Source organism: Salvelinus sp. IW2-2015, unplaced genomic scaffold (assembly GCF_002910315.2).
Source record: "Salvelinus sp. IW2-2015 unplaced genomic scaffold, ASM291031v2 Un_scaffold1668, whole genome shotgun sequence".
Classification (NCBI taxonomy): Eukaryota; Metazoa; Chordata; class Actinopteri; order Salmoniformes; family Salmonidae; genus Salvelinus; species Salvelinus sp. IW2-2015.
In genome coordinates this window covers 47,324-73,218 of record NW_019943072.1, presented here as the reverse complement: position 1 = coordinate 73,218, position 25,895 = coordinate 47,324, and the positions used below count along the sequence as shown (strand labels likewise).

At 41.1% G+C, this 25,895-nt stretch overlaps 2 protein-coding genes across 7 annotated transcripts in view; one reads left to right on the top strand and one right to left on the bottom strand.

The window, feature by feature from the left end:
* Window positions 1-119: 119 nt before the first annotated feature.
* On the bottom strand, window positions 120-12,297 carry pitx1 (paired-like homeodomain 1). 6 transcript variants are annotated; one of them, XM_024139048.1, is made up of 5 exons: window positions 12,176-12,297; window positions 11,036-11,090; window positions 5,616-5,768; window positions 2,973-3,175; window positions 120-1,376 (listed from the first exon to the last, which is right to left on the bottom strand). In XM_024139048.1, the coding sequence occupies exons 2-5, from the start codon at window positions 11,079-11,081 to the stop codon at window positions 828-830; spliced, it is 951 nt and encodes a 316-aa protein (XP_023994816.1). In that variant the 5' UTR covers window positions 11,082-11,090; window positions 12,176-12,297; the 3' UTR covers window positions 120-827. The 6 variants fall into 6 exon arrangements, with proteins under 6 accessions (XP_023994816.1, XP_023994817.1, XP_070295557.1 ...); XM_024139049.2 differs by lacking the exon at window positions 12,176-12,297 and adding an exon at window positions 11,174-11,271; XM_070439456.1 differs by lacking the exon at window positions 5,616-5,768 and having other exon boundaries at window positions 12,176-12,295.
* Window positions 12,298-17,912: 5,615 nt separating this feature from the next.
* Window positions 17,913-25,895, top strand: part of LOC112071627 (fibrillin-2-like) — a 22,752-nt gene continuing 14,769 nt past the window's right edge. The window contains exon 1 of the mRNA XM_024139059.2: window positions 17,913-18,141. Coding sequence (XP_023994827.2) covers window positions 17,913-18,141 — 229 coding nt within the window. The remainder of the gene's footprint in view (window positions 18,142-25,895) is intronic.

Here is a 25,895-nt window from a genome sequence, read left to right as displayed (position 1 = left end):
ATGACTCCCTGACAAAATAAAGATTTAAAAAATACTACGAACTCCCATTATATTCCATAAACTTGGAAAATGTTTGTGTTCGTTTATACCTTTTCCCTTTATTAAATAGATACCTGAAATAAACTACTATCTGCTTTATTGTATTCAAACAGATCATAAACACATGAAGTTACTTTTCAATCACCTTTTGTATACAGTATAATGGACTTTGCTTTATCTTACATAATTATCAACTTGTACAAAACACGTTGCACTGAAGTTAAAGCATGCGGGATTTCTATTTTCAGCACATAAAAAAAATGAGAAAATACTCCAGACAAAGCAGGCTATAAAATGAAACTCACGCTTAAAAAAAAAATTGGCACATTTAAKCGGGCCCGTGGCACCCCCTGCAAAGACGGCAAAGCACACATGAGCAATATAAGCTATGTACAATACAATTATTTTTCTACCGAGTCTGGATACGCCTTTTTTGTTGCACTTTTTGTTCCTAATCCAAGACCAGGAGTACATAGGTCTATACAAGCCACGTTTAAATTGGTTTGAGTCCTCAAAACAAGCAAACGAAAATACACAGATGTTCCTTTGTCTGTTTCTTATGTTCAATGTTGCAAGGTAACACGTCTTCATCACTTTTTAAATCGAAAAAAACAAAAAAACATTTAAATTGTTGTGCAAGTTCAATGGTAAACACATACAACCCGCATAATCCATTTGGAGAAAAAAATGATTGCAACTAATCCAGTTTAGTTGTCTTTCGCCCCATTCGCAGGTAGGCCTACTAGGCCCACAGCTGTCGGCAAATTATTTTCAGCGCGGCTGATAGGTCAACTGTTGTATTGGCAGGCGTTAAGGCTAGACCCGGGACTTGGCAACCCACTGTATCCAAAGGTTGGGTGCTGTTTCGATTTCAGTCTCAGAGTCGCCAGACTAGAGTTACATGTGTCTCTGTATACGCTGTATGGGGAACCGGGAGGTCCATATGGACAGGCGGAGGAGGACATGGCTGAGTTCATTGTAGAGGTGCCGATGCCGTTAAGATTGCTGATGTTGTTCAGGCCCGCAGTCGGCATCCCCGGTACAGCGGAGTGGCCCATACCTCCGGCCATAGTCATAGAAGAGATGGAGTTAGGAGCCGAGAACATTGACTGGGATGTGAGTGGGCTCATTGAGTTGAAAAAGGTGAAGTTCTTTGTGGACAGAGGGGCCGGGGTCAGTCCTTTGTTAGTCCAGTTGTTGTAGGTGTAGGCGGGATACATGTCGTCGTAGGGCTGCATGAGGCCACTGAACTGGGGCAGGTAACTGTTCTTACACAGGTCCATTTGCTGGTTGCGTTCACGTTTCCTCCATTTGGCCCTGCGATTTTTGAACCACACCTAAAGATCAAAGACAAAAAGATAACATGTATTCAACATGCGATCTATAACAGTAATATAATGTAATGATAATAACAATAGTTGTGTTATTATGTTATTACTTGTAACATTTATAATACAATCCATAACAGTCAACTAGAAAACATATAACCTAGGCTAGGCCTAACAAGACCTATGAATGATTTAAAAAACGATCATATATTTTTGCCACAACTTCACAAAATTGTCTCTCTAATGTTTTTATTAGAATAACACTTCGTTTGTACTTTATAATGGAGTCTTAGGGTATATAATTGGAAGTGGGGCTATGTATAGTCTTCCGGGGGGCACACGGTTGTAGGCTAAAGATAAATTGTCCACAAAGACATGAACGATGTGACACCATAAGCTTCGAGCTGCACAGTGGTGGGTTATATTTAGCTCGAAAAGCCTCCTCGTCATTGTGTTTTAGCTGTGGCCTACATCTCGTCGCTCTCACGTCTGCATAGGCACTATGGACAATCAAATCCATCCAAATGTAGGCTTAACCTAGCAGGCTACTGATCGAATTATCATACAATCATTATTATCAATAGTTGTATTACCAATAACCGTGAAGTGTTTGCACAGCCCCTTGCGCTGAACAAAATGTTCCAGAAAAAATGTGTTCCTCTTGTGCGTCTATTTTAAGAGTGTGTGTAATTCACTTCTGTTGGATAAGATAAGGTAAATGTTATGATGTCCTCCTGCTTGGGCGTCAATAAGAGTTTGTGATCCTCTTCGAAATGTTGGAAGTATTCTATAGATGTATGGATAATCATAATTTATTAGCCATCAAAAAATGTTAATTAAAATGATATTAGGCGCTAATTGGCCTTATTGTCGACTTCTTGCCAACTAACTAGTGCATTGCTGTTTTGATATGTAGGCTTAAAAGTATTGGTACGTTTACACATGGGACATACGTTAATTGTAGGCCCAAGACACACAAAAAAACTCAAGCTTATCTTGTTTCTTGCCCGTCTTGAAATTAAAACACCCGATTTGTTGAGGTGGTTTGGGTTGAATTTTTCAAAAAGGGTTTTCCATAGGCCTAATGTGCAATTACTCGCAAGAACATGTGTATGCATGGCAATATGATATTACTCATTGCACTACACTAAACATGTCTGCTGTGAAACGTTTCTAGAGGAACACGTTACAGTGGATGTGTAGTGAACAATACACATGATAGCAATAATAAGACCTATGTAAAATGAACTGTTGCCGAAATAAATATTCTAAATGAATTGGCGCAGATACTGTAAGTATATATAAAAACATAGTTGATACAATGTCTTCAAAAGTCGATGATACAGTTGTGTAATGCACCCCTCCCCCCCCCAAGATGGAGGGAAATTATAGCGTAAGATCTACCTCATAAAGTTCGTAATCATTGTTAATTATTGCAACGATATCATCCAAGTGGTATTCCAGTGTTGGCTTGAAGTCAGGCAATAAACCCAGAGCAGGTTTAAATGGACAGATTTGTATTTTCATTAATTCACGTCTTTACGGTTTCCCTTTGAATATACGCCCGTTTTAAGCACGGGCCAAAACGCATCTCGACTCACTTACCCTGACTCTGGCCTCGGTGAGGTTGGTCCACACAGCTATTTCCTCTCTCATGCTCATGTCGGGGTAGCGGTTCCGCTGAAAGGTGGCCTCGAGCTCTTGCAGCTGCTGGCTGGTGAAATGAGTCCTCTGCCGCCTCGCTTTCTTCTTTTTGGGGTCATCTGCGTTTCCATCGTCACTTCTGTGTTCTACACTCCTCTCCTTTTCTGTGAAAAACAAACATATAAATTCTGGTTATTGTACTGTAGCTTATACTGAGTCAGACTACTTTGATTTTACACAGAGGGGTGCCACTCACCCAAATGTTTTCTGTACAATCTCATCTCATGAGTCTAGAAACAGTATGTACGAAACGCATATGTAATTTTTTAACAAATGGTTTATTTCTGCAGCAAAAAAGCATACTATATCTGGCAGGGTGATCCTAACCTTGTTTGAAGTGTCCGTAAATCACTAAAGTAAATGTCGACTTTCAGAAGTCTGTAAGGCCTACAAAGACCACCAGTAGGCTATCACGGTCGTCAAACATGAACAGATTTGCTCCGGGTTCAATATTGATTCTTTTAGACGCTCTGTTAGGAATGAATCGGCATAAACTTAGAACGTTGCTTTTGTTGCAACGTCTGTCCAGTCTTGTCTTAGAGTTCATTATCTTGTCCGTGCGTGTCTTTAAAAGAACGCCTTCATTTCATACCTTTAAAAAAGCTAGACGTACGAAGGGCGATATTTATTTTTAAGAAAGATCAGTTTAAAACAAACTAGCCATATTGTAGATGCTGAATGCATTGTCTAGCCCTATTCTTCGTAGGCTTACGTCTTATTATCTCTTTAGTATTAGGTATATATATTGACATCGTACAACTGATGAGGAGGAGTGGAATATAAAAGACCAAACATTCGGCAGGAGCACTAAAAATATAACTTCAAACAATTATTGTAACCCCTGAATGTCATTTGTTTAAATATGCCGAAAATATTCGATTTGATCAAACTGCAAACTTATTGTTATCAAAGTGGGCCTACTAAAACACGACAATTTAAGTTATTTATTTCATTCACAGAAGGTGCTTTGTGTTTCGAATATATTTGTTATTGCTCAATGCTTTGGACAAAGTTGTAAGCTACGTGAGTTTCTCTTAATATCGAATACATTACACACACACGTAGCTTTTTAMCCTTTAATGTTTAACACCAAAAAAWMTATGTTGTATAGCCTACCTAGCAATTATGAGAGTATGTAATGCAATGTCATTACACCGTTAATGTACCTGTTACTTCAGTATCTGATGACTCGCTGCTTGAGTTCTCCAACGTTTCTCGCGTGTTGTTTGCAGTTCTCGGCAAGTGAAACGTAGAGGACATGTCGCGCGTCGGTGGGGGTATCACGGTCTCTGCGATTCTGTCCAAATTCATTCCACCTTGAAAATAATGTTGCCGTATTAAAAAGAAGTATTAAATCCTGTATATACGAGCTTTCTCAAACTTCAACAAGGGTGTTTAGATTTCCATCTGTAGCCAAACACTTGCCATTGCAAGAATAAAATAAAAAAAAGATTTTCATGAATTTGTTCTCCAGATAAACAGACTCTTTTCCTCGCAAGCAGTGACAGCCTAATGCTTNTACAATTTTGTTTAGTTCTGCAGCACAAACGCATAACAGGCCATACCTTGCAGGATAATCKTAGCAGTGTTTGAAGTGTCTATAAATCACTAAAGTAAATGACCAGTTTCAAAAGCCTATTAAAAAAGACCACAAGATGTATCACGTGCTCGTTAAAACATTTACGGATTTGCTCCTGGTTCAATATTGATTKTTTTTTAGAAGCTCTATTAAACATTTATCGGCCTCTACCTGCATAAACCAACATTCCCTTTTGTTGCAACGTTTGTCCAGTCTTATCRAACGTCCATTATCTTGCCAATGCTTGTCTTTACACGTTAGCGCCTTTGTTTTTATACCTTGAAAATAGCTAGATGTAAGAAGGGCAATACTTTAAGAAGAGAGGTCAGCTCAAAACAGAACTCGCCGTGTTTTAATAGCTGACTGTATTGGCTAGCGCTATTCTCRTTAGGCCTACGTCTCATGATCTCTTTAGTATGCCTATATATATTCATATAGTTTACAACTGATGAAGAGGTGGGATAAAGACACACACCATCCTGCAGCAGGAAGAATACGATTTGAAAACTCATCAACCCGTAGGCTATTTCTTGTTATCCTAAGTGTTAAAACACCAAAAGTATTTATTTGATAATATGCTCGATAATGTTTTAATAGCATGGCGGTGATATAGGCAAACACTTGAGCAAAGCGTTTTAGACACGACATTTAGTCTACGGAAATGAATACTGAAATGAATAATATGACGCTGAAGAATTCCCATTCATTCATATTGGGTAAAATGCACATTCTATCTGAACTTTTCCCTGCACGTTTTTTCTCTTTCACATAGCCTATGGTCTATGTGTATTTTAGTCCAAAACTCAACGCATTGGGCACYTTGCATGCTACATATCTACGTTTCTTTTATCGAAAACCTTACGCACATAAGTAGAGTGTTTAACAAGAAAAGCCGTGTTTTAATTATACCTAGCGATAATGATAGTAGGTAGGCCTAATGCAATGTTATTGCACCGTAAATGTACCTGCTATTTCAGTATCGGATGACTCGCTGCTTGAGTTCTCTAACGTTTCTCGAGTGTTGTTCGAAGTTCTCGGCAAGCGAAGCGCAGAAGCCTGCATGTCGCGCGTCGGTGGGGGTCTCACGGTCTCTGCAATTCTGTCCAAATTCATTCCACCTTGAAAAGAATGATGCCGTATTAAAAATAAATATTCAATCCTGTATATTCGAGCTTTCTAAATCTTCAACACGAATGCTTAGATTTCCATCCGGAGCAAAACACTTGCCATTGCAACAAAACAAAAAAAACAGATTTCCACGAATTTATTCTCCGGAAAAACAAACCCACTTTTCGTCGCAGCAGTGACAGTGCGTTATGCTTTCAGTTTCCGCTGGTGCGGATATGCCCGGTGTGACCGAATGGAAGCGCTCGCAGCAGAACCAAGGGATGTGACCCACCCATCTTCTGCGTTAAAACCTCCCCGAAATAAGGAGTCCCTCCCACCCACAAAGAGCATTCAATCTGACTCTGCAGGAGAGGATTTTTGGTGGGGATTTATCTCAGGGGAGCGCATGAGGCAACGGCGAGTTGCGTTGCATTGGAAAGTTTGGAAGAAAATGGGCCCTTTATTCAGACATGTTTGAAATATGCTCCAGCGCAATGGAACGGRCCGACAGCTGGGTGCGCTTATATACACACGCACACAATGTATGTCTAGGATATGAACGGTGCTGAATAAACATTGCATATAGACCTGCCCATGTTATTTTCAAGGCCAAATATATATGGAAAGTACCTAATTTATACTTAAGTATGTATATGAAAGAAGCTTAATGCAACAGTAGTGTACTATGTACCGTAATAGTCGATAAATTCATGGATAGTGCCCTTTTAATGACCTATTTTTTTCCAGGTCTTCTAAACAATCACGGATTAAAAGCAAGTGAGGTGGACCTTGTGTCAAAAGAATGAAGGTGTGTGTGCGTGTGCGTGTGCGTGTGCGTGTGTGTGTGTGTGTGTGTGCGCGCGTGTCACTGCACTGATTCAGGCTTCTTCACGTGTAGCCTTTACAGTCATATCTCTCGCTACTTGTAACTGTCAAAGATAAGACAAGTAATCTGAACTATGAAAATTACAACCTCATGAGAAATGACTGCATAAAGTAGGCTACAAATGATGATGATGATGATGATGCGTGTAGGACCTCTATATTTATTTGAGGCTTTAATTTTGTACACTTTGATTTAACTATTATTTATAGTTTTATAACAACTTGCATATACTAACTACACAGCTATGTCTTAAGCAATTATTTGTTTTTAGATGTTAATGGAAGAAAAAATGGCAGCACTATCAATCTTTTAGTTTGTCCTTCTAAATACAATACTGAATGACCAAACATGCCATTTCTCAGCGGATTAAAGCCCCCCCAAAAAACTGAAATTATAATCTTTTTACATACAAATATACAAAAATATTTGCATAAACTTTTTTACTGGAAATATTCTCGTTTACTCGACTGATTTTTGCTACTTACAACAGTAACGGTAGTCTATGGCATACAGATACACTAGGCCATAGGCCTCTACACATAAATTCGTCTCGTGACAGTTTCTAACTTTATTATATTTGTTAGAACTAACGATTGATATTTTGCATTCAGATAGGCTAGCCTTATGTCACTTGATATAAAAAAAAAAACACATTTTCTAAATAATGGCGTTGAGTTGCTTGAGTTTAGAGACTATTGTGGACAATCATACAGGCCTACTGTAAATCAGCGGCGCCTGCTGGTAAGACATGACTGAGATGAAACGTCACATCACACAGTTATGAGCCCGGTCACTTTAATTGATTTTCTGTGAATCATTTCAATATATTTTAAATAAAAAATAACCTTTTTTTAAAGAAAGGCTTTATATAGACTAGGCCAGGGTTCCCCAACTGACGGCCCTTATTTGACCCCCAAAGTATTTTTTATTTATTTTAAAGCCATAAAAGACTCTAAAAACACCAGCAAGACAGCTCCAAGTTATTTAAATTCTGGAAGTCTGTTTCCAAAGTATTACAACGCACAATTGAGAGATATACAGTTTGTGATCATATAAAAATGTAAGCAATGTTTGACATGATTCTGTTTTAGTTAAATATTATATCCGTTTTGGCTTCTTGCGGTCAATTTGCAGTTTACAAATTATTAGTAATTATGTTCCGGTCACCTGACCATCCGCTCAAGAAAACATCGTCCCGCGGCTGAATCTAGCTGATGATCCCTGGCCTAGGCCTATAAACAGCATCTGTCCTTTAAGCGAAATGTCTGTCACTGCTGCAGCGTTATAATAAATAGAAAATAGTAAACAATACTGGGAAATTAACACCATTATCAATCACCTGTCACTGTAGTTATCAATACAATATGAAATAACAATGCAAACTCGTTTTTTAAGTTGATAGTCGAGTAAATGTAAAGGAATGAAGACGAGGCAAGGCGCGCCGCCCTGTGTCAACCTGGATTGGCGTAAAACATAGGCCTATATCTGCATTCATTATGTCTTTTGTGAATGATTTTATGGATTCAACGTTTTATCATCGTCAATTTCAAAAATAATAATAATGAGTAACTGATGATAGGCCTATTTGATTCGCCATGCTTCCAAATGGTCCCAATAACAATGCAGTATTATAATGACTTTGGCCAGGTAGCGTATGTAGCTTCCGCTGTGCACCGTCTCCAAGCCATGTCGCCGGCGCCAATGCTAAGCGCTTTAGGTCATTGTATGACATTAACTTTTGACATGAGAACCCCGTCGAACTGTAAAGCTTTCCTTCAGGGGCCTTTCAGAAGGCAATTGTGCAACCTCAATAATCACTTTCTTTTTTTCATTCATTTGTTCTGTTTCCTCGCCAAAGTAATGTAATATTGTTTTTATGTTATTGAACCGCTTTGTAAAATGAGTTTTCTGGAGCAGTTGAATGCACGCCATGCTGTCACACGAAATAACGCCTACAGGCCTACCCATTCCTTATATAAAAACTAGAATAATATAAACCAACAAAGTGGTTTGGCATTTGCTTTCCTTATTGGTTCATGCACTCTTAGCTGTGTGTCTTGGTCAACTGCATTCAAACTAATCCAGATACAAACCAAACGTTTTAAATGAATGTTGCTATTGCGTTTMAACTCTTCCGAGTTGACTGGAACGTTGATGGAAAGGATTCGATCCTGGTAATAGTGAAGAACTGGGATAGGAACATAAAAATCAAGGGCAAACACCATTGCCACACAAACGTCTCAGCGAATGAAGACATACATGTAAYCTAATGACAAACTAATCTCTACTACTTAAAGTAGTAGGTTCCTACTATCTAATAGTTTTGAGGGCACCTAAAAAGCCCAATTAGAGTGCCCGTGGGGTGACATAATTGGCCTACAGTACGCGCAATTACGCACAACCAAATGAAGATGCTCCGTCATAGTGAATGACCAACCAGAGATGTAGTCAGCATCCCGTTGGGCTTTGGCTCGTGTGTTAGAGGCGAGACTGGACTGGTGCTGTTACCTCCTTGACAATCTATSTCATAGGCCTAATCTGTTGATCTCATGCATATACGGTGAAAGAGGGACAATCATGTCAAGTTTGTCCTTCAACGTTCATATTGGACTGCGGCATTGTTGGCTCGGCCTGGTCTGATAATGCGTTTTCAAATATGAGGCACATGCGTAACGGATGGTTTACAGAAGTTMTTTTTTTTRCTTCACCAAGACGGGTTACAGGGCAGAGGCAAGATAAACAGTCATATTTTCTCGGAGGACTGAGAAAAAACTCAACGACCGTCGTTAATCATCACAAACAAAACAAAAAATAAAAAATGGAATTCAAGCAAGGCCTAGTGTTTTTTGTTGTTGTTTTTATCGTCTTCTATTTGTCGTACCCAAAACAAACTACCGAAGGGGAAACGAAAACAGAAAATGAAACGTTGCCTTAGTTTCAAAGGGAATAAATAAATGGGGTTTGAATGTAATTGGACAGGCTGCGTCATTGGAAAAGGTATGGATATAATAACGTTATTACTTTAGTGATCGTCATATCTTGGCCATCTACAGTGGAAACTTGGTCAAAGGCCTGCGTTTCCCGATAACCACCCTGACATCTGAACAAGGGTTTCAGTCGAAATGTCTCCATTTCACTCAGAATTAATGGATATTAGAATTAATGGATATTAGAATTAATGGATATTAGAATGAATGAATGGATATTAGAATGAATGAATGGATATTAGAATGAATGGATATTAGAATGAATGAATAAATGGATATTAGAATGAATGAATGAATATTAGAATGAATGGATATTAGAATGAATGGATATTAGAATGAATGGATATTAGAATGAATGAATGGATATTAGAATTAATGGATATTAGAATGAATGAATGGATATTAGAATGAATGAATGGATATTAGAATGAATGGATATTAGAATGAATGAATAAATGGATATTAGAATGAATGAATGAATATTAGAATGAATGGATATTAGAATGAATGGATATTAGAATGAATGGATATTAGAATGAATGGATACTAGGCTACTTTGTACCATATTGGTTCATAATAGGTTATATCACTATTGCCTCATGTTCTCATCAACAGTTCATAGGCCAATTAAAAAGTTAAGTTCTCATCAGTATAGGCTACAAGATAAATTTCTTTAGAAAATATAGCCTAACACGTTGATTGCGTAAATGCAAATGACATCGTTAATTAAATTCCAGGGTCAGCGTTACCTTATAGATTGGATAGACCTAAGTATTGGATATAATGATTATAAATTAGCAAAAATGCCTGTTTGAYTTTATTCGTGTGGTTTGCATAGCCTACAGATTAAAGGTCTGTGTCAAATAGCCTTTTATATGGAATATCAGTTAAGGCTATCCGTTAAAGGTTATTCGTTTTTCACATTCACCGCCTTATTACACATACACGACAGAAACCAATTAAAGATCCTAGATCTCTAAACGTTATTGTTGTGGTTTTTTTTTTAGGTTGTTATCCCAACATGGTTTCAACAAGTTTATTTAAGCTACGGTTAGGCAAACAATAAAAGTAGCCTATATTTTTGCGTAATAAGGTATAACAAAGCAAATAACAAATCCTTCATAACCAAGCATGAACTATTTAGATGCAAGAAGCTTACGCAAATATAATATTTAGCCTACGGGCATAATACAAGCTTTATTATGCATTTATAAGCTGTCAATGGTGCATAAAAAAACAACAACTAGGCATACGTTCTCAACACCGTGTTCGTTTATAATCTGCTTGTGTACTGACAATGCATTAATTTAGCCTTTTAACACAAGTCTTTATCAATGCATAGTAAACCACGTTRCACCAGTAAATTGTTACCAAAGTCTGAAGGAAGTAGTGAAGCATGGCGTACCTGGATCTCCGCAGGAGATTACATTCTTTGACAAATTAAGTTCCATTCCAGATGCCTGAAAAAWAWAWAWWAAAAAATAACAACGGTGCATTCAACATCATACACTTTTATACAGGTTCGTCATTGTAACCTTCTTACCTCTATTGATAAATCATTTTAAAGCAGGCATAAAACAGACATAAAGCAGGCATAAAACAGGCCTATATTGGCCCAAGTAAATAGCGTGCACGCACTTGCCCCTTTGCTTAGGCTACATGAAAATATAACGAAAGAAATGGGCGCACAACTTAACGTTCAATAATAGAGTCCCTTTTTGGCTGCACTTATTAACCAATGGGAATTATGTTGACCTTTAGTTCAGAGATACCGTTGCCTGAAAGTCTTTATCGTGATGTATACACACAACCTCTCTTATCTTCAGGAATCCCTTTGCTCGCTTTATGTCCATAATAAATCGTGACGTAATACATGGTTCCCATTCTTCACACCGATGTCACTCACACACACACACTCACAGTTGTGATATGTCAGATTAGTAACATATTCAAGAGCACATACACAAAATATATTCATTAAGAGGCTTTTGAGAAGTAAAAATGTGTATTACATCMAATGATATGAGGGCGCATTTATTCTATCGTTGTACCTCTCATGCGATATTGTTATTTTTCAGACGGTCATAGCCTAAACACAGTCATAGCCTAAAGTCTTCTCATCCATGCACTTATGAAAAGATCATCAAATTTAACATTTTTATTTCAATATCCAACAACACCCTATATACCCTGACAAGGTTGTTCTTCTGCAACAGTCAGGTAACCACCCTGCAAGCGATGTCATGACAATGCGTAGTACTCGAAGCATCGATGTATCCACTTGACACAGACAGGAGAGGCTACACATGTCCACCAATGTGTTTAGACTGCGTTATTGCTAGACCGTTTGGATGGTTATGTTCAGCGATCTCGCAGACTATCTAATGCCATTTGTAKAACACAACTGTCTACTCTACAGAACTGCCGCGCAAACACAAACGCTCTCATGCATATCGCTCCAGACGCTCACAGCCTGATCGTTCGTTCTTAGAGTAAACACATTGAAAGGCATATATTTTCCACACAACTCGAATAGCCTACTCACCAGTTAATTCCCAGCAAAGACAGAAAAAATGAGTCGTTAATATGTCCACATGCAGGTGTGAAACATATCCACTTAAGTGCTGGCATATGCTGTGTCCAAATATGCGCTTTGATAGCTTCTCTGCGTTGCTCCGGGTTTTCTTCAGGAGACCTTTCGCGTGTCTCGGTGACGTCACGCCAGCGAATCCTCGACAGCAACTCGATACAGGATGCGCATATGCCATGGCGGGGGGGGGGGGGGGGGGGGGGTACAAGCAAACCGGTCTTTTGGAAGGCTGAGAACAGCGTAAACAAATGGTTCTGAATATTAATATGTTTAGTGGAATATATGATGACATTTTTATTATTTAAATTTATGGTTAAGAAGATATAGGCTAGAAATTTCGGCGTGTGGAAAATATTTAGGGCGTTTTACTTTCTATTTTATATAGTCGTTTACTCTACATGTCGGACAAAATAGTATGCGACACTAACAATATAACCTATGCAAGCAGTTACAATTCATTTTGGAAAGATATAACAATAATAAAAAAATAAAAAATGTGTTTTAGGTCTTTTGGTTTGGGTAGGCATATAGCTCTCATTAGAATTCCTCAATAAAGCACACATCTCACCTAAAAGCAATTACGCTTGYAGCAGATACGCATATTGCTTTTATAGCTACATTTTTCAGTTGCATACATTGAAACAAAACGCTATTAGACAATATTTACCCTCCGTTTCAAACCATACACTATATACCGCTGATAAATACGTTATTTAATTTGATTAAACTTGTTCAAAACGCAAAATGTCAATTTATGCTAGCAGCTCAGTTTTTATAGGCCTTAATTTAAAATTAGCCAATGGTATTTGCGTTTATGCGATTTTACGCTCAACATTGCTTTAGTTGCAGCCCGTTCTTGTTTTAGCTCGATAAAAAAGTAATAGGTCTAGCCTAGAAAATAAACGTTTGCTGAGCATTATTAATACTTTAAATATCCTATAGCCTTAATGAAGTGATTACACGAAGCTCGGCTTTGCTATTGTCAGCGGCCTACTGTCTAGCTACTTAAACATATTCACTTTCTGCATCAAATTTTTCTACAAGAAACATTTAAATACATGATTCTGTTTGTTACTATACATTTTCAAAGTATTTAAAAAAACAAAAAACAGATTAATGAAATGTAGCCTAACTAGTTTATTTATTAGGCATAWACAGCAGGAACATTTCTTTAACATTTTATATTTTGAATTGTATTTCCTATGCTTTCCCAATTTAGCTATTCGTATTCAAATGATTGTAGCCTGTTGTAAATAAACATTCGATATACAGACGCGTGAGAAAAATATACAGTGACGTATGCATACAGTACAGTACTTCATGATTCCTACTGATTGCTAATTGGACACATCCGCCAGTGTCTCCTGTTGAGACTAATAATCAAAACCGAAAGAATATCGAACAAACAGTTTCTAAGGAATATCGAACAAACAGTTTCTAAGGAATGTTGATCATTGAATAGGTATAAACATGACTTCAGTCATTTTACTGTCGCGTATATAGTTCAGTAGACTTTGTTACTCCAAATAGGATTTCCCTGTAATGTGGTTATTTTGTTGTATTTTGTCCTATTTATTAATAGGCCTAAATAAACAAGAGCACAATATAGTAGCCTATTTTTTTTTAAATTTAACTAGGCAAGTCAGTTAAGAACAAATTCTTATTTTCAAAGACGGCCTAGGAACAGTGGGTTAACTGCCTTGTTCAGGGGCAGAACGACAGATTTTTACCTTGTCAGCTCGGGGATTCGATCTTGAAACCTTTCGGTCCAACGCGCTAACCACTAGGCTGCCTGCCGCACCTATTAAGCCTAATAAGAATGCCTAAGTGGAGCAAGCCTACAAATACYAGAAAAACTATGAGAAAGAAAAAAACAACTAGGTTGAGCCACTTATCAAGATTGTATTTTACGCTACCTCATTCGGAAATCGAAAATATATTGGAGCAATCCAAACTCAAATTTGTACATTTATACCAACGAGAACCTGGGCTGCTGGATTTGAATAGTGAAGGCATGTAGGTATTAATTGAAATCATTCTTTATAGCTCAAGACCATCGGCCTATACGGACGGATCTGTAATCAAATACAAATAATTAGGCCTACATTTATTTAGCCTCGCTAAATAACATTTGTTTGGTGGAAACGTCGTCGGTCGGCTTTGCCATGCAATTTTGGTGCAATTGTTGTCGAAACCGTCGTAAACCGCATACCTGTCAGTGTTAAAACAAACGACATGGATAACCATGCCTTCTTGCACTAGGGCCTATATATTTTGTTACTGTTACTTTGTTGTTGTATTCTGCATGTCCAGTATGACACACTGCATGGCCTAACCATGCCGCATTGAGCTCTGTTGTTGTATTCTGCATGTCCAGTATGACACACTGCATGGCCTAACCATGCCGCATTGAGCTCTGTTGTTGTATTCTGTATGTCCAGTATGACACACTGCATGGCCTAACCATGCCGCATCGAGGCTAAACACATTTCCAATCCCACTGCAGCTAACTTTGTGCTTCTATCCTGTAGTTGTTTAATACAACAGCAGAAAGTTTGACATTTGGCTCTATATTCCCTTTTAACTCGGCCAACAGCTATGCATGAACCAAAGCGCGGGTCTGTGAGAGGGCTTCCAGAGAGATTAGGAGAGAGCTCTAGGGCCGAGGGAGTCCCTCCGGGACAGGAGAGGACTAGAGCAGCAAAGCCATTTCCCATGATTCCTCTGGAGAGGTTAATTCCGTTTCAATAGTAGACCTCCTCGTCTTTTCACTCACCTATATTATTACGTCTGCATGAGCGACGGAGTTTTTCAGGAGCGTTGCAAAATGGATGTTCCAACTCTGTGCCCTTTACAATTTACCTTTTTTTAACTTTAACTTTAAATCAGTTAAGAACAAATTCTTAATTACAATTACGGCCTAAACCGACCAAACCCGGACGACGCTGGGCCAATTGTGCGCCTATGGGACTCCCGATCACGGCCAGTGCTGGATTCGAACCAAGGTCCAGTACTCGAGATGCAGTGCCTTAGACCGCTGCGCCACTCGGGAGCCCCCGATGACGTAGTCTAATCCATAGATAATTACATCGGTCCTTGAGTTGTCGACTGTAGCAGCACTTGACTTTATCATCACACAACTCAAGTGCTTACCTTTACACTGCACATTGTCACCATGCAGATAATCCTTCAACTTCCTATTTCTATGTTTGGCATTGATTTTCACAATGATAATTTGTCAACAACATATCAAAGCATATCAGATAAGGTTTGCTTTTATTTGATATTTAGTTTTGCCTATATTGATACTACTACTATACTACTACTACTACTACTATACTACTACTACTATACCACTACTATACGACTGCTACTAGTACTACTACTACTGCTACTACTACTATTACTACTATTGCTACTACTATACTACTACTACTTCTATACTACTACTACTACTACTGCTACCATTACTACTACTACTACTGCTATACTACTACTGCTACTGCTACTACTACTACTACTACTATTATACAACTACTACTGCTATACTACTACTTTTACTACTACTTCTACTGCTACTATTACTACTACTACTGATATACTACTACTACTACTACTACTGCTACTACTACTGCTACTATTACTACTAATACTATGCTACTACTACTACTATTACTACTACTACTATTACTACTAATACTATACTACTACCACTGCTATACTACTGCTATACTGCTACTGCTACTACTACTACTACTACTACTACTACTACTACTACTACTACTGCTACTGATATACTACTACTACTACTACTGCTGCTATACTACTACTACTACTACTACTGCTGCTATACTACTACTACTACTACTACTGCTGCTACTACTACTACTACTACTAATACAAAATAGTAATAATAAAAATAATTCTAAGCCTGTTATTATATTTTCCTAGCACCTGACAATCAATTGTAAAATGAACCTAGAATACTTTGTGATATACTGTCCCTGTGGAAACATGAACTAATAACCACGACCCAACAGTTTGGGACCCTGTGCAGTTTGTATGCAACTGTTGTCTGCCAGCCAATGGGGTGAGTATAATTGCTACCTGTCAGACATGCAAAATGATGAGTCCTGCGACACATAGCTATAATTAGATACTAAATGCTGTAATTACGCAGCGACTGGGAGGTAAGTGCTACTCTGGAGGTGAGTAACATTATTTGCGTCCCAAATGGCACCCTATTCCCTATATAGTGCCCTACTTTTGACAAGAGCCCTATGGCACCCTATTCCCTATATAGTGCACTACTTTTGACCAGAGCCCTATGGCACCCTATTCCCTACATAGTGCACTACTTTTGACCAGAGCCCTATGGCACCCTAATCCCTATATAATGCACTACTTTTGACCAGAGGCCTACGGGGGTCCCCCTTGGGACAGAGCTAGTGTCTTTTCCTGTGTAAATAGATGGAGGATTTAGCCCATTGGGTGTGGTGGTTGGAAGCGACCCTGCTGTTGCCTGCCTTCAGGTGCTGGTGACCCCGTGGTGACCCCGTGGAGTAAAATGACAAGAGTTCGTCATACACACTCCAGAAGTAGGCTAGATAAGAGGTGTTTGTGTGTGCGTGTGCATGTGCATGTGTGTGTCTGAAAATATTGCCCTGTGGTCATGCATTAGTTTTACATTCTCTTTCTGCTCAGTGAGGAACAGAGGACGTACATGGTCCAGATTCTGTAAAATCAATCATGTAACTGCTCTTGACACTGGGAAGCTCCGCAGGAAAGCTCACTACTGTGACATCACTGGCGTTAGCTGGCCTAAAGCTAACTCAAAACAAAACTAGAGTCATTCAAAGGAAGACAGACAAGTATATTTACTTCACAGGGTTCCTTTATGGATATCCACTTCAAAATGATGCTAGGGCAGAATGATGTCATTCACCAGTTTGCTATGGCTGCCTCTCTGTTACTAGTCCCTGGAGTCCCTTGAAGTGTGTCGAGAACGGACCATGTCACAATTCCCAATCGGCTCTGAAATTAGTGTTGTTTTGATTACGCAGGGCTTGGAGATTAGCAACGGAAACTGGTCTGGTAAGTAGATCATCTCAAGAAAAGGAAAGCATCCTTTTTTTTCACTTTTTCCAAACTTCCTTTGCCCTCCCTGGATTAACTACCATCCAAATTGGACTTGTAGCATTTTTCTATCAGAACATAACCCCAATGCAGCCCAGAGACAAACTAGCAAACTAGCACTAACAGTTACCACCCCATATTCCATACCCCCCCCCCCCCCCCCCCCCCAGCTCTGGGGTATCAGCAGCTCTACAAGCCAGCTGCAACTATGGGAATATCAGCTGCAACTATGGGAATATCAGCTGCAACTATGGGAATGTCAGCTGTAACGATGGGAAATATCAGCTGCAACGATGGGAATTCAGCTGCAACGATGGGAATATCAGCTGCCAACGATGGGAATATCAGCTGCAACTATGGGAATGTCAACTGCAACTATGGAATGTCAACTGCAACTATGGGAATGTCAGCTGTAACTTATGGAATATCAGCTGTAACTATGGGAATATCAGCTGCAACTATGGGAATATCAGGCTGCAAACTATGGGAATATATCAGCTGCAACTATGGGAATATCAGCTGCAACTATGGTGCAATAATACGAACAGCTGCAACGATGGGAATGTCAGCTGCAACGATGGGAATGTCAGCGACGTGTAAAACGATGGGAATGTCAGCTGCAACGATGGGATGTCAGCTGCAACATGGGAATGTCAGCTGCAACGATGGGAATGTCAGCTGCAACGATGGAAATGTCAGCTGTAACTATGGGAATATCAGCTGCAACGATGGGAATATCAGCTGCAACGATGGGAATATCAGCTGTAACTATGAGAATATCATCTGTAACTATGGGAATATCAACTAACTGTGGGAATATCAGCTGTAACTATGGGAATATCAAGCGAATGGGAGACAGGTCAGTTTTGTAGGCCTATTCAGGCACACGTAGAGCAACAGTACAATGTACTGTTATATTTCCACAGAGGATTTAAAAACAATGATTTCACCAACAGAGTGGCATGAAGTGTCCAGTAGGCATGAAGTGTCCAGTAGGCATGATTTGTGTTTGGTATACGGGGAGGGTGATACAGAACGGGGACATCTCATCCATGGTCAGCTATTGGCTACGGGACATTTCTGCTGATATCGGTTGCACAAAAAAACAAGGTATATTTTTTCATCTGGACAGACTGATGGCTATAGCACACTGTTGATAGATAGTTTTTTATTTACCCTCGCGCCAACATCTGGTTTGTAACTTCTCGCGCGGCACACAGTGCACCGGGCTTGGCCGTGGCTCCGTGTGCTCTGAGATTTATGGTGGAGGCTTATAGCACTCGGCTTTGTTTGGGATAACATTGCCCAACTCCATCCTACTAAGATCACTACTACTCCCCCTTTCTCGTTCCCCCCTTTCTCTTTCCATCTCTGGCTCTGTCACTGAAGTGGGAGACTACTTTCTTTACTCGTCATTTGGCCTCTTGTTGAAAACGACAAAAAATTATACTGTTCCTGTGTCTCTTACCCCCTCTCCCCTCTCTCACTAAACCCCCCCACACACACACACACATTTCTTAGTCTACCCACCACTTTCCTCCTCCCTTCCATCTCTCCTCCACCTCTCTGTTTTCAGTGCCTGCTGCAGTGAGTGAATGTGGAGAAAACAAGTTCCCAGTATCTCTGTATGTAGCTAGCTATGCAGATGTTTTTAATGTTGTTTTCTTTGTGGGCAGACTTACACCCTGTCTGAACATGGGAGGGCAACAACTCAGTCCTGATAACTGTCAGTGGGAGCAGAGGCTTAAAGGAGGGCAGAGAGGCTCTGGTGTTGTACTGGGAGTCTGATACTCTGGTGTTGTACTGGGAGTCTNCTCTGGTGTTGTACTGGGAGTCTGATACTCTGGTGTTGTACTGGGAGTCTGATACTCTGGTATTGTACTGGGAGTCTGATACTCTGGTGTTGTACTGGGAGTCTGGTACTGGGAGTCTGATACTCTGGTGTTGTACTGGGAGTCTGCTACGTGTCTCAGGACCATTGACAGGAGCTTTGCGAATGAGATGGAGACATCCAGTTAGTCAGAGAAAAACAAACCCGTAGGGAGGTCCATCTCTAGGCCTCGCCCTTGGCTCTGTGTTCCCTGACACCAAGATTTATTATGTCAACATTACCGTTCTGAAAAATACATATTGAAACAATTTTTTGGACAAACACAGAGACAAAGTGAAGGGGCCTGTGCTGTCACGGGACCATGCAGCTTTAGGCAGGAAGGCGTGGCCGCGAGGGAGCCGCCAGTGCATTAGTAGTTTCGCTTCAGGAGCCCTGAAAAGGTGAGCAGGCTGGGGCCGCATTGTGTGCCTTTACACAAGACTGAGGGACTGTCAAAAGTGAAACAAAAAGGGGGGAGAAATGATWAAAAAAAGCTGCCAGAGCCTGCTCAGTGAAATTAAGGCATGCCATCACAGAGAGCAAACAATCAGGGGGGGGAGGACAATCAAAAAGAGACACAGGTGGATCCATTCAAAAGGCCGTGTGGACAGAGGTTGGCAAGTCTCCTCTCACAGTGAAAACAAACATTTCTGTTTTTAGTCAATGAAGGCAGCTGGTCAACATTTACTTCGTTAGTCACTCTTTCGAAAAGGGGGTCACACGTTTGGACGTTACCCAATATTTCACGTTTGGACTTTACCCAGTATTCCTTCATAAAAGGCTTCTTTTTTTTTGGCAGAAGAAATGTAAAACACCTCAAATGTATTTTGCTCTGTGGACCTAATGCTCAGGGCAGTTTACGTCATTCAAGACATTACATGATGTATGAACAGTACAGCTGTAAATCCTATCCCATGTGTAGAAGTGAAATTTAACCCATTTTTATGTTCATGATTTACATAAGAACGCACGTTCTATGTTACAACAGCCTATTGTAATAACCTGCTGGTTGTATTGGTGCCAGCTAGGTACCAAGCTAAAGCTAGCTAGCTACCCCCCAGAAGTTGTGGTTGTATTGGTGCCAGCTAGGTACTACCAAGCTAAAGCTAGCTACGCTCCCCCAGAGTTGTGGTTGTAATAACCTGCTGGTTGTATTGGTGCCAGCTAGGTACCAAGCTAAAGCTAGCTAGCTACCCCAGAAGTTGTGGTTGTATTGGTGCCAGCTAGGTACAAAGCTAAAGCTAGCTAGCTACCCCCCCAGAAGTTGTGGTTGTAATAACCTGTTGGTTGTATTGGTGCCAGCTAGGTACCAAGCTAAAGCTAGCTAGCTACCCCCCAGAAGTTGTGGTTGTATTGGTGCCAGCTAGGTACAAAGCTAAAGCTAGCTAGCTACCCCCCAGAAGTTGTGGTTGTATTGGTGCCAGCTAGGTACCAAGCTAAAGCTAGCTAGCTACCCCCCAGAAGTTGTGGTTGTATTGGTGCCAGCTAGGTACAAAGCTAAAGCTAGCTAGCTACCCCCCAGAAGTTGTGGTTGTAATAACCTGTTGGTTTGTATTGGTGCCAGCTAGGTACCAAGCTAAAGCTAGCTAGCTACCCCCCAGAAGTTGTGGTTGTAATATACCTGCTGGTTGTATTGGTGCCAGCTAGGTACCAAGCTAAAGCTAGCTAGCCTCCCCAGAAGTTGTGGTTGTAATAACCTGCTGGTTTTATTGGTGCCAGCTAGGTACCAAGCTAAAGCTAGCTAGCTACCCCCCAGAAGTTGTGGTTTTAATAACCTGTCTGGTTGTATTGGTGCCAGCTAGGTACCAAGCTAAAGCTAGCTAGCTACCCCCCCAGAAGTTGTGGTTGTAATAACCTGTGGTTGTATTGGTGCCAGCTAGGTACCAAGCTAAAGCTAGCTAGCTACCCCCCCAGAAGTTGTGGTTGTAATAACCTGTGGTTGTATTGGTGCCAGCTAGGTACCAAGCTAAAGCTAGCTAGCTACCCCCAGAAGTTGTGGTTGTAAATAACCTGCTGGTTGTATTGGTGCCAGCTAGGTACCAGCTAAAGCTAGCTAGCTACCCCCAGAGTTGTGGTTGTATTGGTGCAAGCTAGGTACAAAGCTAAAGCTAGCTAGCTACCCCCAGAAGTTGTGGTTGTAATAACCTGTTGGTTGTATTGGTGCCAGCTAGGTACCAAGCTAAAGCTAGCTAGCTACCCCCCAGAAGTTGTGGTTGTAATAACCTGTGGTTGTATTGGTGCCAGCTAGGTACAAAGCTAAAGCTAGCTAGCTACCCCCCCAGAAGTTGTGGTTGTATTGGTGCCAGCTAGGTACAAAGCTAAAGCTAGCTAGCTACCCCCCAGAAGTTGTGGTTGTATTGGTGCCAGCTAGGTACAAAGCTAAAGCTAGCTAGCTACCCCCAGAAGTTGTGGTTGTAATAACCTGTGGTTGTATTGGTGCCAGCTAGGTACCAAGCTAAAGCTAGCTAGCTACCCCCCCAGAAGTTGTGGTTGTAATAACCTGTGGTTGTATTGGTGCCAGCTAGGTACCAAAGCTAAAGCTAGCAGTACTAGCTACCCCCCAGAAGTTGTGGTTGTATTGGTGCCAGCTAGGTACAAAGCTAAAGCTAGCTAGCTACCCCCCAGAGTTGTGGTTGTATTGGTGCCAGCTAGGTACAAAGCTAAAGCTAGCTAGCTACCCCCCAGAAGTTGTGGTTGTATAACCTGTGGTTGTATTGGTGCCAGCTAGGTACCAAGCTAAAGCTAGCTAGCTACCCCCCCAGAAGTTGTGGTTGTAATAACCTGTGGTTGTATTGGTGCCAGCTAGGTACCAAGCTAAAGCTAGCTAGCTACCCCCCAGAGTTGTGGTTGTAATAACCTGTTGGTTGTATTGGTGCCAGCTAGGTACCAAGCTAAAAGCTAGCTAGCTACCCCCCAGAAGTTGTGGTTGTTATTGGTGCCAGCTAGGTACCAAGCTAAAGCTAGCTAGCTACCCCCCAGAAGTTGCGGTTGTAATAACCTGGATCTCCAGGTCACGGAGTTGAAACCACCAAACTTAGTTTGTCAATTAATTCCATTATATCAACACAAGTGAAATGTACGTAGGTTACCCAATGGAAGTGGCATATTGTTGGCTTATTTAACACGTCCTCATAACATAAATCATTAGTAAGAGAATCGTGTTAATTTTACAGTAAACCTTCAGACCTGAATGAAACCTCAATGTATTTGATTAATGACACCAGCTAATGTTTGTCCACTTACAGTAAGTCAACGGGATATTTAATGTTCCACAACACTGCTCTCATTGTGTCCGGAATCATGTTAGTTAAAGCCAGAAGTTATGTATTGTATCCAAGGACTGAAAACAAGGGCTGTGCCCTTTATGAACCCTATTCCCTATTTAGTGCACTACTTTTACAAGGGCCCATGGGCTATAGAATGGGAATAGGTTGCCTAAAGGGCCCAGCCCTTGTTTTCAGTCCTTGGATACAATACATAACTTCTGGCTTTAACTAACATGATTCCGGACACAATGAGAGCAGTGTTGTGGGAACATTAAATATCCCGTTGACTTACTGTAAGTGGACAAACATTGCTGGTGTCATTAATCAAATACATTGAGGTTTCATTCAGGTCTGAAGGTTTACTGTAAAATTAACACGATTCTCTTACTAATGATTTATGTTATGAGGACGTGTTAAATAAGCCAACAATATGCCACTTCCATTGGGTAACCTACGTCATTTCACTTGTGTTGATGAATGGAATTAATTGACAAACTAAGTTTGGGTGGTTTCAACTCCGTGACCTGGAGATCCAGGTTATTACAACCGCAACTTCTGGGGGGTAGCTAGCTAGCTTTAGCTTGGTACCTAGCTGGCACCAATACAACCACAACTTCTGGGGGGTAGCTAGCTAGCTTAGCTTGGTACCTAGCTGGCACCAATACAACCAACAGGTTTATTACAACCACAACTTCTGGGGGGGTAGCTAGCTAGCTTTAGCTTGGTACCTAGCTGGCACCAATACAACCACAGGTTTTACAACCACAACTTCTGGGGGGGTAGCTAGCTAGCTTTAGCTTGGTACCTAGCTGGCACCAATACAACACACAGGTTATTACAACCACAACTTCTGGGGGTAGCTAGCTAGCTTTAGCTTTGTACCTAGCTGGCACCAATACAACCACAACTTCTGGGGGGTAGCTAGCTAGCTTTAGCTTTGTACCTAGCTGGCACCAATACAACCACAACTTCTGGGGGGTAGCTAGCTAGCTTTAGCTTGGTACCTAGCTGGCACAATACAACCACAGGTTATTACAACCACACTTCTGGGGGGTAGCTAGCTAGCTTTAGCTTGGTACCTAGCTGGCACCAATACAACCACAGGTTATTACAACCCAAACTTCTGGGGGTAGCTAGCTAGCTTTAGCTTTGTACCTAGCTGGCACCAATACAACCACAACTTCTGGGGGGTAGCTAGCTAGCTTTAGCTTTGTACCTAGCTGGCACCAATACAACCACAACTTCTGGGGGGGTAGCTAGCTAGCTTTAGCTTGGTACCTAGCTGGCACCAATACAACCACAGGTTATTAAACCACAACTTCTGGGGGGTAGCTAGCTAGCTTTAGCTTGGTACCTAGCTGGCACCATACAACCAACAGGTTATTACAACCACAACTTCTGGGGGGTAGCTAGCTAGCTTTAGCTTTGTACCTAGCTGGCACCAATACAACCACAACTTCTGGGGGTAGCTAGCTAGCTTTAGCTTGGTACCTAGCTGGCACCAATACAACCAGCAGTTATTACAACCACAACTTCTGGGGGTAGCTAGCTAGCTTTAGCTTGGTACCTAGCTGGCACCAATACAACCACAGGTTATTACAACCACAACTTCTGGGGGGTAGCTAGCTAGCTTTAGCTTGGTACCTAGCTGGCACCAATACAACCACAGGTTATTACAACCACAACTTCTGGGGGGGTAGCTAGCTAGCTTTAGCTTGGTACCTAGCTGGCACCAATACAACCAGCAGGTTATTAAAACCACAACTTCTGGGGGTAGCTAGCTAGCTTTAGCTTGGTACCTAGCTGGCACCAATAAAACCAGCAGGTTATTACAACCACAACTTCTGGGGGTAGCTAGCTAGCTTTAGCTTGGTACCTAGCTGGCACCAATACAACCAGCAGGTTATTACAACCACAACTTCTGGGGGGTAGCTAGCTAGCTTTAGCTTGGTACCTAGCTGGCACCAATCAACCAACAGGTTATTACAACCACAACTTCTGGGGGGGTAGCTAGCTAGCTTTAGCTTTGTACCTAGCTGGCACCAATACAACCACAACTTCTGGGGGGTAGCTAGCTAGCTTTAGCTTGGTACCTAGCTGGCACCAATACAACCACAACTTCTGGGGGGTAGCTAGCTAGCTTTAGCTTTGTACCTAGCTGGCACCAATACAACCACAACTTCTGGGGGGTAGCTAGCTAGCTTTAGCTTGTACCTAGCTGGCACCAATACAACCAACAGGTTATTACAACCACAACTTCTGGGGGGTAGCTAGCTAGCTTTAGCTTTGTACCTAGCTGGCACCAATACAACCCAACTTCTGGGGGGTAGCTAGCTAGCTTTAGCTTGGTACCTAGCTGGCACCAATACAACCAGCAGGTTATTACAACCACAACTTCTGGGGGGTAGCTAGCTAGCTTTAGCTTGGTACCTAGCTGGCACCAATACAACCACAACTTCTGGGGGTAGCTAGCTAGCTTTAGCTTGGTACCTAGCTGGCACCAATACAACCAGCAGGTTATTACAATAGGCTGTTGTAACATAGAACGTGCGTTCTTATGTAAATCATGAACATAAAAATGGGTTAAATTTCACTTCTACACATGGGATAGGATTTACAGCTGTACTGTTCATACATCATGTAATGTCTTGAATGACGTAAACTGCCCTGAGCATTAGGTCCACAGAGCAAAATACATTTGAGGTGTTTTACATTTCTTCTGCCAAAAAAAAAGAAGCCTTTTATGAAGGAATACTGGGTAAAGTCCACGTGAAATATTGGGTAACGTCCAAACGTGTGACCCCCTTTTCGAAAGAGTGACTAACGAAGTAAATGTTGACCAGCTGCCTTCATTGACTAAAAACAGAAATGTTTGTTTTCACTGTGAGAGGAGACTTGCCAACCTCTGTCCACACGGCCTTTTGAATGGATCCACCTGTGTCTCTTTTTGATTGTCCTCCCCCCCTGATTGTTTGCTCTCTGTGATGGCATGCCTTAATTTCACTGAGCAGGCTCTGGCAGCTTTTTTTAATCATTTCTCCCCCCTTTTTGTTTCACTTTTGACAGTCCCTCAGTCTTGTGTAAAGGCACACAATGCGGCCCCAGCCTGCTCACCTTTTCAGGGCTCCTGAAGCGAAACTACTAATGCACTGGCGGCTCCCTCGCGGCCACGCCTTCCTGCCTAAAGCTGCATGGTCCCGTGACAGCACAGGCCCCTTCACTTTGTCTCTGTGTTTGTCCAAAAAATTGTTTCAATATGTATTTTCAGAACGGTAATGTTGACATAATAAATCTTGGTGTCAGGGAACACAGAGCCAAGGGCGAGGCCTAGAGATGGACCTCCCTACGGGTTTGTTTTTCTCTGACTAACTGGATGTCTCCATCTCATTCGCAAAGCTCCTGA

What these genes read in the sequence shown, in the direction of transcription:
- pitx1 (XM_024139048.1), bottom strand. Translation starts at nt 11,081, where the DNA reads ATGGAACTTAATTTGTCAAAGAATGTAATCTCCTGCGGAGATCCAG. An exon ending in AATCTCCTGCGGAGATCCAG is followed by an intron (nt 5,769 to 11,035) that starts GTACGCCATGCT and finishes ATTCTTTTCAAG; the next exon opens with GTGGAATGAATTTGGACAGA. An exon ending in TCACCGAGGCCAGAGTCAGG is followed by an intron (nt 1,377 to 2,972) that starts GTAAGTGAGTCG and finishes TTTGATCTTTAG; the next exon opens with GTGTGGTTCAAAAATCGCAG.